Genomic DNA, 12,915 nt, shown 5'->3' on the forward strand with positions numbered 1-12,915 from the left:
CAGGCTTCCTGAAATTAGTTTCTCCCTGACCTCTGTTAACTTACATTTAAATATTTCAGATCACCTATAAAGACTATAGACACTTGGTTTTTGGAAATTATAGGAGATAAAACTTTTCATCACATGCCTTAGTATGAGAAAACTATACAAACTAACAAACAAAATACTATTTGATGCAGCCTCAAAATACTAATGGTTGACACTTTTAAAAATAAAATTTGTGGTACTTGTTTTGTTTAGATATCGTTGAGAATCTGAATAAGAAAGTCTAAGCTGCCAGGGGTTTCTAGGTTAGGTGTGAATGCGCAGACCAATAATTTGTGGCCAGGGACTGACATGAGGTCATTAGGTCACGGGATGCTCACCATCTTGCCCTAAGCTGGCCCTTTTCAGTGGTGAACAAAGCCTTGATCAAGTCAACTATCAATCTGGCCTTTAATGAGAAAGCTCTTAAAGACTGGAGACTTTCTGGATGGTTTTCAAATGCTGGTATTCTAAGCGGATGCTCTTTTCAATACTTTTGTGTGAGTTCCAGGAGCCAGCTTTCTTCCTTAGGAGTTAGTTGGAGGGACCTTAAAATAGTTAAGAAAATCTTTGAGATTCTTCCTACTAACCACACATTGACATTTCATCTATTAATTTTTAGCTTTTAAGTAGTAATTTTTGTAGAAATGGGAATGGTAATAGTACTCATAGAGGGAATAATACAAAAAAACACCACAGCTAATATTTACTGAATCCCTATTATGTGCTGGCCACAAAGCAGAGACTTTGTTTGAATGACTAATTCTGTGGCTTTATTTTTTTTTTTCATTATACTATATTTTTGTTAACTGTCTTCTTCTCATAGAAACTCTAACCATAAGATGGGGCATATTGTGTTTTACAGATATCTTATTTCTTCTTATTAAATTTTTTCATGTTTATATTTGGAGAGACAGAGCACGAGTCAGAAAGGGGCAGAGAGAGAGGGAGACCCAGAATCCTAAGTAGGCTCTAGGTTCTCAGCTGTCAGCACAGAGCCCAACACAGGGCTCCAGCTCACGAACCATGAGAATATGACCTGAGCCGAAGTCATACGCTTAACTTACTGAGCCAGCCAGGTGCCCCCAGATATCTTATTTCTAAATTTTTTTTTAATATTTATTTATTTTTGAGAGACAGAGTGAGACAAAGTGAGACTGGGGGAGGGGCAGAGAGAGAGGGAGACACAGGATCGGAAGCAGGCTCCAGACTCTGAGCTGCCAGCACAGAGCCCAACGCGGAGCTCGAACCCACAGACTGTGAGATCATGACCTGAGCTGAAGTCGGACGCTCAACCGACTGAGCCACCCAGGCGCCCCTCTAAATAGAAATCCAAAGGGTGGAATATTTTGGAATATTTTTGCTCTTACAAACGTGCATATTTTCCAGCCTTTTTGGGGGGTGGTATATGTAACTTCAGGGTTATGAGAAGGAAAGCTTCACTATAATGCTCAATGGATAGTTCATCAAATTTCACTGTCAAACTATACCTACAGGGCAGGCACTCAATATACGTTTATTGAAATAAGTATTGTTTGAAAGAATGGGTACCGGGATAAAATCTGTAATGAGAGCATGATGCACGTTTTGTGTTTTAACATTTAATTGCGATGAACAACCAGAGTCACCAAGACACAAGAATTCAGTTCCTAAGGCTCTGAACCGATATCTTCACAGATTTAAAACCTGTAATATTGTTTCTTTAATGATGGAAAAAAATGAGAAATATCGTATTCACATATTCAATTACCTATAGCCACTTTAACTAACATGGTTTTGGTGTGGGAAAGGTTCATGAAGCCACCAAGGAAGAGATCAAAAAGAATTTCCAAGGATTTGGGGAAACCCGAAAACAGAACACCGAGGCTGAATTTCTACTCACAGAAGATTGTCTGTAATATTATTTTTTACCTACCACACCAGAGGTAAGTATTGTAACAACTTAAACATTGATGTATTGGTCCTATTGTCATTCAGAGGCCCAGTTTTATATACCATTCACATAGATTTAGCTCATAGCAAAGCGACTTTTAAAGACATTCTTAACAGGTGTTTTGAAAATAAAATACTAACTCGGCTAATCACTGAAGACAAGAACATGTGAAATACTGGCTCCCCCGAATATGTTGTTGCGAATAAAAACCAACAAAATTGAATGACTCACATAAAAAATATAAAACAAAATATTTTTCCATATAACCTATATGAAAACGATCTCCTCTTGCTCATTTATATGTTTTTGCCTTACACATATATCTGTATCCATAAATTCAGTTGTTCTCCAGTTCATATTTTAAATTTATTATTTAAAGTTAAACCACATCCCTGTCTGGATAAAAGTTCAATTCTAGACATATATACTCTAAAGAAATTAAAAACTGTTGTCTCTCGGTACTCACCCTCCCATATCTGTTGGCATAGGACCCAGTAAGCAAGGAATGGAAAACAATGATTGTCTCGTCCAAGTCCCAGATGAACACCCTCTACAAAGGAAGAACCAAATCAGGATGTCTTTCCCTTGGTTGAGAAACCTGTGATTCAGTTAACTTCAACATAAATAAGCAGTCTTGAAATAGAAGACAAAAGAAAAATCTGAATTTTTAAAAATGTTTTAAAATACAACTCTTCCAAAGAGTATCTCCCAGCTTTTCTCCAGTTATAACCTCAGATGGTGTGTAGAACAATTATATTAGTGACATCGATACAAGCATGGGCAAGAAATAATAATGTATGTCCTTTCTACTTCTGAACTGACGATTCACAGTTCTCCCTTCTGAAAAAATGAAAAATGAGTTAAAACTAGTCTGTTCACAACTTATTGAGACAGAGCGGGGGCAATCAGTTAAACATCATTCCATTTTTCTTTTTCTTATCTCTTCTCTCTGCTTATTAAAGTGTTAAAATAACAAATCTTAGGTTTCTTTTTTGTCAAGCCAACTGTTAAAAAAAATGCACATAAAACCTAAAACTTCACATCATCTACTCACCTTATGCTACCTTTGGACTGTTATCATGCAGTTGGGTTATATATTGTTCCTGCCTGTTTTCTTCAGATTATAAAACTTAGGCAGACACATCACATGTGCTCTTAACACACTCTTGAGATATTTGGAATTGGATTTGAAGGAATTCATTTCAAAAACGTCTTTGAGATGCCACAAAGGCTTCTGAAGCGTACATTTCTTCTTCTCCTTTCCACTCACACCAGTATATATTCATACACATAGGTTCTGCTGGGAAATTTTCATCTTTTCAGCCAAAATAATCATGTTTCCCACCATCAGCTTTCACTTGGCAAAACCCAGAAACTTAATTGCAGTGGATTCAAAGCTATGAAATCTACCCTTTAAGGTTTTATTTAATCCCTCCTGCTTTTGAACTCCACCAAAACAGGTCTCATAAGACAATTGCCATTTCAGTTTAGAACATCCCAGGTTTTCCTTTCTCATATACCTAAGTGTGTCTTTAATTTTCAAAGTGGATTTTATTAATCACTTTTAGTATGACACTTAACTGAAATGGCAACGATATAGAGCAGTACAAGAGAATTTTGTTCAAGCAGAATTATATACTTTACTGTATTTCCTTAGAGAGAAATAACTGGATGCTTTGCACGTAGTTAAAATGGAAGAGAAAACAGAAATAATTGTTTTTACTTACAATCAACATGAAAGAGGAAAAAAAAATGCTTTACTTACAATTAACATAGGGAAAAAAAGCAGGAACAAAAGCATTTGGGTATCTTGATCACAGCCTATTTACATGGCGTGTGTACAGAACCATCATTTAACTACCAAGATACCTTGTTATTTACTAGGTCATTGTCAATGACATACCTCAAGGTCAGAATCTGGGGGAGGTGAAGGATTATTGTTTCTTCGGCCCCGTCCACGTGACTTCCCATCTGAACCTCGACGCAATCGATCGGAGTCTGAATCTTTAATGGGTGTTGATGGGCTGTGGATTGTACTGTACTCTGCAGAAATACAGGAAGGTCTTTTATCTTCTGGTTCTATTACCATGGTGTCAAGATCAACCTTGTTTCAACTCATGGGGAAGTCTGAAGAGCAAAGCGCATTTCATTCTGCTCACATTCATTACCTTTTACTTGCACTGATAAAAAATGTATGAGATACTTGATTCCAAGAATGCACTCTTTTGAAAGAAACGCGTGATCAGAAATGAATAAAATTTAATTGAAGGTGTGGAAGACAGCAGGTGGAAAACTAGTTGCCTAGTTTCTCTTAGTGGTTCTCCACTAAGGGAGTAGACAATGCTCCCTCAACCTTATTTCCACATCCATCTCTCTCTCTCATTCCGCAAACAGTGTCTGGCCATGCTGAGACGTTCACACATTTGCCTTACTAACTGCTCTCCCACCTACAAAAAGGCTCCTGGTTCACAGAAAGAAAAGAAAAATCAGCTCTGGGGCAGGAAAAACCAAATCACCAGGCAGATTTTTCTTTGAAAATTTCAAAAATTTCCTTTTTTCCCCTCATTTTATGTGAGAACAAGGGAGTGATAAGGAAGAATAGATATATGGGCAATGCCCATACTCTGCACAGCATCTGTCTCAGTCTCTTTGAACCAAAAATCTCAAACGGACAGCACATTCAAATTGCTCACCTGGGTAACTCAGAGAAACCATGGAAATAATTACATAGAAAATACAAAATAAAGAACAACTTCCAACCAGCTAGAAGAATGGCTAAGTAGTGACTGTGGAGTTGGGGGAGGGGGAACTCTTACCCTATTTCCAAATGAACAACAATAACAACAAAAACCCTAATACTTTTTTTTTATCTGATGTTCACACATCAGACAATTTCTACTCCCCCTCCCAAATTCCAGATGTGCCCAGTGTGTTGCCTCTCCTCCCCAAACTCTTTGCCAGATTTCTCTCCTAGATATGGGTTGGAATCTCTCAGGCTAGTATGAGGAATGGTAATTCTCACTGAGATGCTGTTGATACTAAATCTCAGCAAAGTATTGAGGACAAGTGAATATCTGGTAGCCTTTGTTATTGTACTATCGTCCTCAACTGTACCAACAAGGCCAGCCACGTGTCCAACCATGTGGTCTCAGTATTACTTCCAAGTTTAAGCCTTACGAGTCTGGATGGATAGGAATGGACTTTGACAGAGTAAATTCCATTGCTAAATCACATGGAACAGCCCTATACCTCTTGTTTAATTTTAAAACCTCAACAGATTCCTATCACTTTTAGATGAGACTTTATATCCTCTGCAATAGCAAACAAGACAGCAAATTTCCTCATATAGACCAGTCATGGATCCTTGTACCAAGACGCCACCATAATGGCACAGTTAATTATGGCCAGAAGGTCCAGAACAACTCCACTCCCTAGGTCGACATACATAGTTACAAGGGATGCATTTTTGAGCTAACTCACTCACCTTACGGAACTATTAGAATACAGTGCTGGCTGGTTACAGTTTAATGTTTTCGAAATCCACATTAGATCTTTTTCTGGCAGAGGCAGATGACTGTGGCATCTTCTCAAAATTTTCCAAACCAAGCATCTGTCTTCCAAGTTTTATAGAGAATTAGGAGCTCCAAATAAATATGTATTTTTAAGGAGCTCAGTGAGTTAGAAGTTGTGTTTGGAGGAAAAAGTCTCGACCTCCCTTTTCTTTGACAACTCTGTAACTACACCTCCGTGCGAACCTGGACAGCCACCATCTAAGACAGAACGCATGCCAATCTCTCTATAGTAATGTCAAAGCAGAGCATTTGCTTTCTTTTTTTTTTTTTTTTTTTTTTAATTTTTTTTTTTTTTTAACATTTATTTTTGACACAGAGAGAGACAGAGCATGAACGGGGGAGGGTCACAGAGAGAGGGAGACACAGAATCTGAAACAGGCTCCAGGCTCTGAGCTGTCAGCACAGAGCCCGACGCGGGGCTCGAACCCACCGACCGTGAGATCGTGACCTGAGCCGAAGTTGGACGCTTAACCGACCAAGCCACCCAGGCGCCCCGAGCATTTGCTTTCAACGGTCACAACTGGCATCTAAATTTGACTCGTATTTCGAGTACTTGACTGCAAAGTCCATCTTGAACTGTGAGCTCTCCAACCTTTGAAGTTCATATTTGACAAGAAGCTAAAAGACATCAAACAACACATCTTATCACATTCTATCTCTTGCCTTGACTTCCAGGTAGTTTAGGGTTAATTTTGTCCTCCAAGTAGTTGACCTTACTTAGGTTTTCTCAGTCTAGATTTCCTATTGATTGCCAATTCCTTTAGTTCTTGGTGTGTATTTCCTTATCCTTGTGTTAAACCCATTTAAATCTTTAAAAAATAATATTCCATCCCCCCCTTTTTGGAAACAAGTGATAATTAAATTGATCACTCACTTCTATAAACCTCCCTACCAAAGAAAAGAAATTCAATGAGTAAAGTATACAGGTAGATTCTTAAATCATCTTATCTAAAGTTTTTCCAGGTGGAGAAAAAGCTCTAAAATATGAACAATATGATACCTTTAAATATTAACACACACACACACACACACACACACACACACACACACACACAACCTTACAGGCCTCAACTTATTAGAAGGAAGATAAAATTTAATAATGCAAGCCAGATTAAAAAAAAAATCTCTTCCTCTTTGTTCTATGAGGTGGGATTAAATGCTTCTACTCTCCTAACCAGCTTTGCTGACTCTAACTATTCTCTTTCCTTCTATTAGTACAAAACAACTCAACAAATAATTTAATCTTCTAATCCACTGACATCTCATGTTTCATTAAAACCCTTTCAAAATTATTCAACTTTACCCCCACCGAGATAATGAATGTAAAAATACTCAGAAGAGCATTTATTTCCTCTAACAATGATTACATGCCTACACTCTTTCGGGCACTGTACTAGGAGGCTGAGGTATAATGATGTGCTATATAGATATGGTCTCCTTGGAGCTTAAAATTCAGAGGAAGGCACTGATTTGTGGACAAAAATAAGAGATTAGAAAACAACATAGAAAGGGCTATGGCATGGGAAAGGTAGAATGCTGAGAGACCACGGGGCAAGTCTATACAACACAGATTTACAGGATTATAGAAGCTTCCTGAAGATGGAAGACAAAGCTACCAGTAAAAATGGAGTATAAATGTTCTCCAGAAAGGCACATGAGCATGTGTGTTGGTGGGGGGAGGGGAGAGAGGGAGACAGAGAAAGAGAGAGAAAGCATGCGCATGAGCATGTTGAAGAACTGAAAAAAACCCAAAAAACAAAAAACCAAAAAACAACCAATCTGACTGACTCTATAGAGGAAGGGTACAGAGAAGAGGTGGAGTTACAGGCAAAGAATTCAGCAAAGGAGTGATGGGAGCAAATTTACACCTTAGATAGAGGACTCTAGCCAGTGTGGCGAGGTAGTGGAGGCAAGTGAAGACTGAGAAGGGGAGACCAGCCAGGAGGATAATTCAATGACGGTGTTGGCGGCCCATGCAGGTAGTGGACATAGGGAGAGCTACAGATTTGAAGTGTCACTGAGAGGGAAATCGATAACTAATCAGATAAGGGAGGAGGAGGTGCTCATACCAGTGGGTTGGCAACTGGGAAGATGAATATAACCATGAGGTCTGGGATTTGAGAAGAAGGGCTTATAAAGAAGTGTGTAGATGAGCATTTAAAGTCTGCTTTGGACATCTTGAGCTTGAAGAATCTGTGGTATTCATGATGTCCAGCAGGCTGTTAGACTGCCCCATGAGGGATGGGTTTAGGTTTGGAAATTGATGGCACATAGAATTCAGTTAAAGAAATGGCTGCCATTAAAGACATGGAGTGTGTGCAGAAGGGACGGGCAGGGAAAAATGCGTGCGGGGTGAGGAGGAAAACCAAGGTCAGTGTGTTGTAGAAGAAAGGGTGGGTCAGGAAGGAGACAGTGATCAATAACTTCAGATCAGCCAAGGGATAAGGTAAAGTGAACATTGAATCCAAGCGAACTTTGGATTTAGAGTCAGTTAAGATCTTGGCACACACGGCAAAGTACAGATTTGAGAAGTATTTAGGAGGTAGATTGGTGGGATTAAAAAGGAGAGCTCAGAAGGTACAGGAGTAAACAGGGGTTAAAACTCCTGACATGCTACTGAAGACCCTAAAATGGCCACATTCAATTACTTGAAGTTCTTCATCGTATTTCACTTCTCTGTGACCGTGCTGACCACTGGCCCCTCTCACCTGTGAACACATCAGAGTAATTTGACTTCCCTTTCTTCTGCTTCTCATCCTAGCACTCACGCTATTCCTTCTGTCTCGTTAGAGACCTCTTCCTCTACCTAAGGCTTAAATGTGAGTGTTTTTTGTATTAGTGATACTCAAAGTACTGATCTGGGACAAAACAAGGAGCTTCAGGATGTTAATTAATGCAATGCTTCCTTCATCAAAAGTCTTGCTAAGATTAAAAAGAAAAGTTAAACAGCGTGCCTAGGGATGCAGTTGATTAATCCTCATGTAATACTCAATTAGTGGGTAGACAGCCAGTTGGTGGACTATATTATGAGCAGCAAATACACTGGAATTTTCTCCACGGTCCTCTTATCTCACTACAAGCTCTCAGCAGTGTGTAGTATTGATAAGAGGGATTTCAATGATAACCTCCAGGTTGATTATTCTAAGGCTTCATCTCCTGATCTGTTGACCTGAATATCCTCATTTGCTAGACCTCTCTACCTGATTTTCCATGGGCACCACAACTAAAGTTGTCCCCAAATAGAGCCTCCTTCTCTCTTAAAGTGTCTAATTCAAGGTACCAACATACACTCAGGTTTTCAAGCCAGAAATTCCTTATTCGCCCCATCAAATCAAGACTAAGTTTTGTGTATTTTACCTTCTGAATACTTTCATTCTAAATCCAGGCTCTTATCAGCCCTTTCTTTGATTCTTATAACAGGCTGTTTTCTTTTTCTTTTATTTTTATTAAAAATTTTTTTTTAATGTTTATTTATTTTTGAGAGAGAGAAAGAGAGAGAGAGAAAGAGAGAGAGAGAAAGAGAGAGAGAGAGAGAGAGAGAGAGAGAGAGAGAGAGAGAGAGAGAGAGAGAGAGAGAGAGAGAGAGAAACAGAGCGCATCAGCGGGGGAGGGGCAGAGAGAGAGGGAGACACAGAAACTGAAGCAGGTTCCAGGCTCCGAGCTGTCAGCACAGAGCCTGACGCGGGGCTCGAACCCACAAGCCTTGAGATCATGACCTGAGCTGAAGTCAGACGCTTAACCCAACTAAGCCACCCAGGCACCCCACAACCTTCCAATTCTGGCCTATACCACCATGCCAAAAACCTTTAAAATTCTTCAGTGTTCCCAAATCCCAGCGTGGAACAGGAAGGACAGTCTGATTTTAGGACAGTGAGCTGTGGACTCAAGTGTCACGTTTCATATCTCAATCCCACTGCTTGTTAGCAGTGTGACTGTGCAAGGTATTTACCTTCTCTCTGACTCACTTTTATCATCTGTAACATGGTAACAAATGAGATAAAAGAAAACCAATATGCATGTAAAGGTACTTGGAACTGGGGCATGGCACTAACACTCCATGACATTTGCTACTTGGAAAAAAGAGAAGTTCTACCGAGTCACTCACAGACAGCCTTACCTCCAACTTCTTTCTCCCGTTCACAGTGTATACTTCAGACAGACCCACCTATCTCAGTCCTCTGAATTGTCAGGCTGTTTCATGACTTTGAACATGCTGTTCCCTTTTCTTAGAATGCTTTTCTCAATACTTACAGCCCCTCCCCTGGTCTGTCTGTGAAATTCCTATTAACCCCTTAAGATCAAGTATCTTTGTGAATTTTCTATCTAAATCTGAGTTCTTGTTAGAGGGTTAATACAATTTTTGCAATCATTTATGTTCATGGTGGATAATAATTTGAGTTATTTTGAACAAAGGTCCATCACCCCCCTCTTGGAGGACAGAGGCTGGTGGTATTTATTTTGTATTCTGAGAATGCAGTTAGAGCCTAGAGTACCGAGTACATGTTAAAAAAACTGATGATTGAACAAATTGAGGGTTTCTCAAGCTTGGCTTTTGCTCTATTAAATCTATGAAGATTACCTAATTATTCCTACCAGCAAGTCCAAATTTTTAAAACTGAGAAATAGCTGTAATTATTTTTAAAGCTTATTTAAACATTGATGTTTACATATTGAATCATAAAATATTAAAATATACATAAGATCATTAAAATTCTACATTTGTAAGTATTACTGAAGAGTTCCGTAAATCCTTCAATATTGAAAAGAAAAACAGAGCTGGAACTTCGAAGATTCCATTTAGTTCCTCTTGGCACCTCTGGTCCCTCTGAGCTCATAACTCCTACTTGGGTCTTAGGGAAGTTTCCCTATTTTTTAGTTGTCAGCCTCCTGGTCTGTCGAGTTGAGGGCACAACCTAGATTACTTAACTTTAAAGTTCTATCATCTACGATGCACAGTATTCACCAAATCTTCCTAAATGTTAGCTTTTAGTCTTTCCCTCTTAAATAGTCACTTTCAGACCAATCTGTATAAAATACCTTGGCAACTCAGAATCCATCAGGGCTTACTGCCTACTGTACAAATTCCTTACCTAGTTTTATTTCTCATGTTGTCTCTCCACATGTTAGTTCCTTTCCTATACATATAGCCAAGCAGTTTTCAAAACGATTGTATCAATTTGAATTGTGTCAGTTTTACTACAGCCTTACACGTAATGGTTATTACGGTTTTAAAGAAGTCCTTGCTATTTTATCAGGTGTAGAACAGTAGTGATTTTCATTGGGACATCCTGGAGATACTTACAGATACGTGCTTTAAAAAGTCTATTTCCATTTATGAACTGTCCCAATCTTCTGCAAAATTTTTATATTCCTTTACTGATTAGTATAAAAGTTTTAACCTCTTTTTCATTTTGCAGGCACTTTTCCATTCTTGAGAGCTCCTTAAATTATGCTGATATTGTCTTAAATTATGTCTTCCTTTATAGAAGTTTTTTTATTTTTATGTAGTCCTGCTGCACAGCCTGTTGGCCTGGTTGGCTCCTTGAAGATTTAGGGATAAGCATTCTCATTTATTCTAAGCAGAGCAGAGAACTTTTGATCTAACTTTACACTCCTGGGACTATATATGCCAGTGGTAGTTGTAAAGGAAGTAGAAGGCAGGCATCCTGCGAGCTCCCTTCTCTGTGCTTTGGGAGAATAGAGGCTTTCCTCACCCGTTTCTAAGTTTAACCGAGGTGAAAGATTATTCCCCTGAAACAGAGTCAAGTAACCAGACTCCTGGTGGAGAGGAAGCTCTTGCCACATATATAATAGCATTGGGTTGAGGCCAGGGAAGCTACTGTCTCTGGCTAGACCCTGAATCTACGCCAAGGCGATCCCAATGACAAAAGGAAGTGCAGAGCTTGTTGGGAAATCCTTATAAAGATTATCTGAATTTCATGAACATGAGACATAACAATCCATAATTACATTCTATTTGCTATGGGGGCACTCAGATAAAAAGAACAGGGTAGCCCATGTCCCCAAAAGCAGAGATTGTCATGTTTGAGACTCACGACTTCAAGTACCCGGACTGCTACACAGGTGAATGTGAAGATGCCAGACAGCAAGTGACATTAACCGTGGCGCCCCCAAACTTTGAGACTCTCCAAAGCAAAATCCTCTTAAAAGGTGAGGCACCAAGCCCAAATCAGGAAGACTGAGACAAAGCATGAAGTCATCGCGAAGAAAGGTTTATTCCAGTTACCCTGGGCGTCCCCACAGGGAGGCAGATGGACCAAGCCTGATACTACTGGCCGAGAGAATCACATACAACCACTGGGTTTAAATCTGCTCATAATTTTTTTAAATTGGTTTTCCTCAGAGGGAAAACGCTCCTCTGTAAAGCTGCCTTTGATTACTCTAAGGTAAATAAAATTGCCCAGAAATCCTCTCTCAAATATCTACGCTGTAAGGTGCAAAGGCAGTGGAGCCACCTGGTAGGGCGGCGGGGTACATAGATACTCAGAGAAGCATGAGCCAATTCACCCACAGAGATCGGCCATTTTTTTAAATTTTTTTTTTTAACGTTTATTTATTTTTGAGACCGAGAGAGACAGCGCATGAATGGGGAAGGGTCAGAGAGAGAGAGGGAGACACAGAATCTGAAACAGGCTCCAGGCTCTGAGCTGTCAGCACGGAGCCTGACGCGGGGCTTGAACTCACGAACCGCGAGATCGTGACCTGAGCCGGAGTCGGACGCTTAACCGACTGAGCCACCCAAGCGCCCCGAGATCAGCCATTTTTAAATAAAAACTCAGATACTAAATACCTTAGGCTTTGTGAGACAGACGGCCTGTTGCAATGACTTAACGCGGCACAAAAGCAACCACAGACAGTGTGTGTCATTAAAGGAGTATGGCAGTGTTCTAGTAAAACTTTATTTATAAAACAGATTTGGCTTGTGGGAGCATATAACTGTATTCATTAAAGTAACTGATGAGATGAGATTCAAGAAAGTGAGTCCACCGTGACTATGAGATTTAAGTGACTGTCACCTTACTTCCCCGGGTGACACCGCTTCTTCGAAATCGCTGCGAACATTAAATGTTAACATTGTGATAAAGGTGGTAAGTGAAACGTGTTGCTTAACTGAAGAACAAGGACCAAAACGAGGGGCTAATTTTGGGGGAACTGACAATAGTAGAAAAGGGACTTAATGTGTACTTATTTAAAGGCCCTATCCCAGGCGGTAAGGGAGTGTGGCCACCATGAGAGCAAAATGTATTTACCTTGAATATGCAAACAAGGACTTTTCTCATTAACACAGTTAACTGACATGCAAAATAGACGACAGATTCTCCTCGGGCTGATGCAGACCCCACACGCGCACACACACGTTGGCAG

General features: G+C 39.7%; 1 protein-coding gene across 1 annotated transcript in view; it reads right to left on the reverse strand.

Moving 5' to 3' along the window:
* EYA1 (EYA transcriptional coactivator and phosphatase 1) overlaps positions 1-12,915 on the reverse strand; it is a 169,367-nt gene that overhangs the window by 75,659 nt on the left and 80,793 nt on the right. Inside the window, exons 10-11 of the mRNA XM_042924177.1 lie at positions 3,861-4,000; positions 2,424-2,507 (exon numbers count right to left, since the gene is read on the reverse strand). Coding sequence (XP_042780111.1) covers positions 2,424-2,507; positions 3,861-4,000 — 224 coding nt within the window. The remainder of the gene's footprint in view (positions 1-2,423; positions 2,508-3,860; positions 4,001-12,915) is intronic.

The sequence above is a fragment of the Panthera leo genome, chromosome F2 (genome assembly GCF_018350215.1).
Source record: "Panthera leo isolate Ple1 chromosome F2, P.leo_Ple1_pat1.1, whole genome shotgun sequence".
NCBI lineage: Eukaryota > Metazoa > Chordata > Mammalia > Carnivora > Felidae > Panthera > Panthera leo.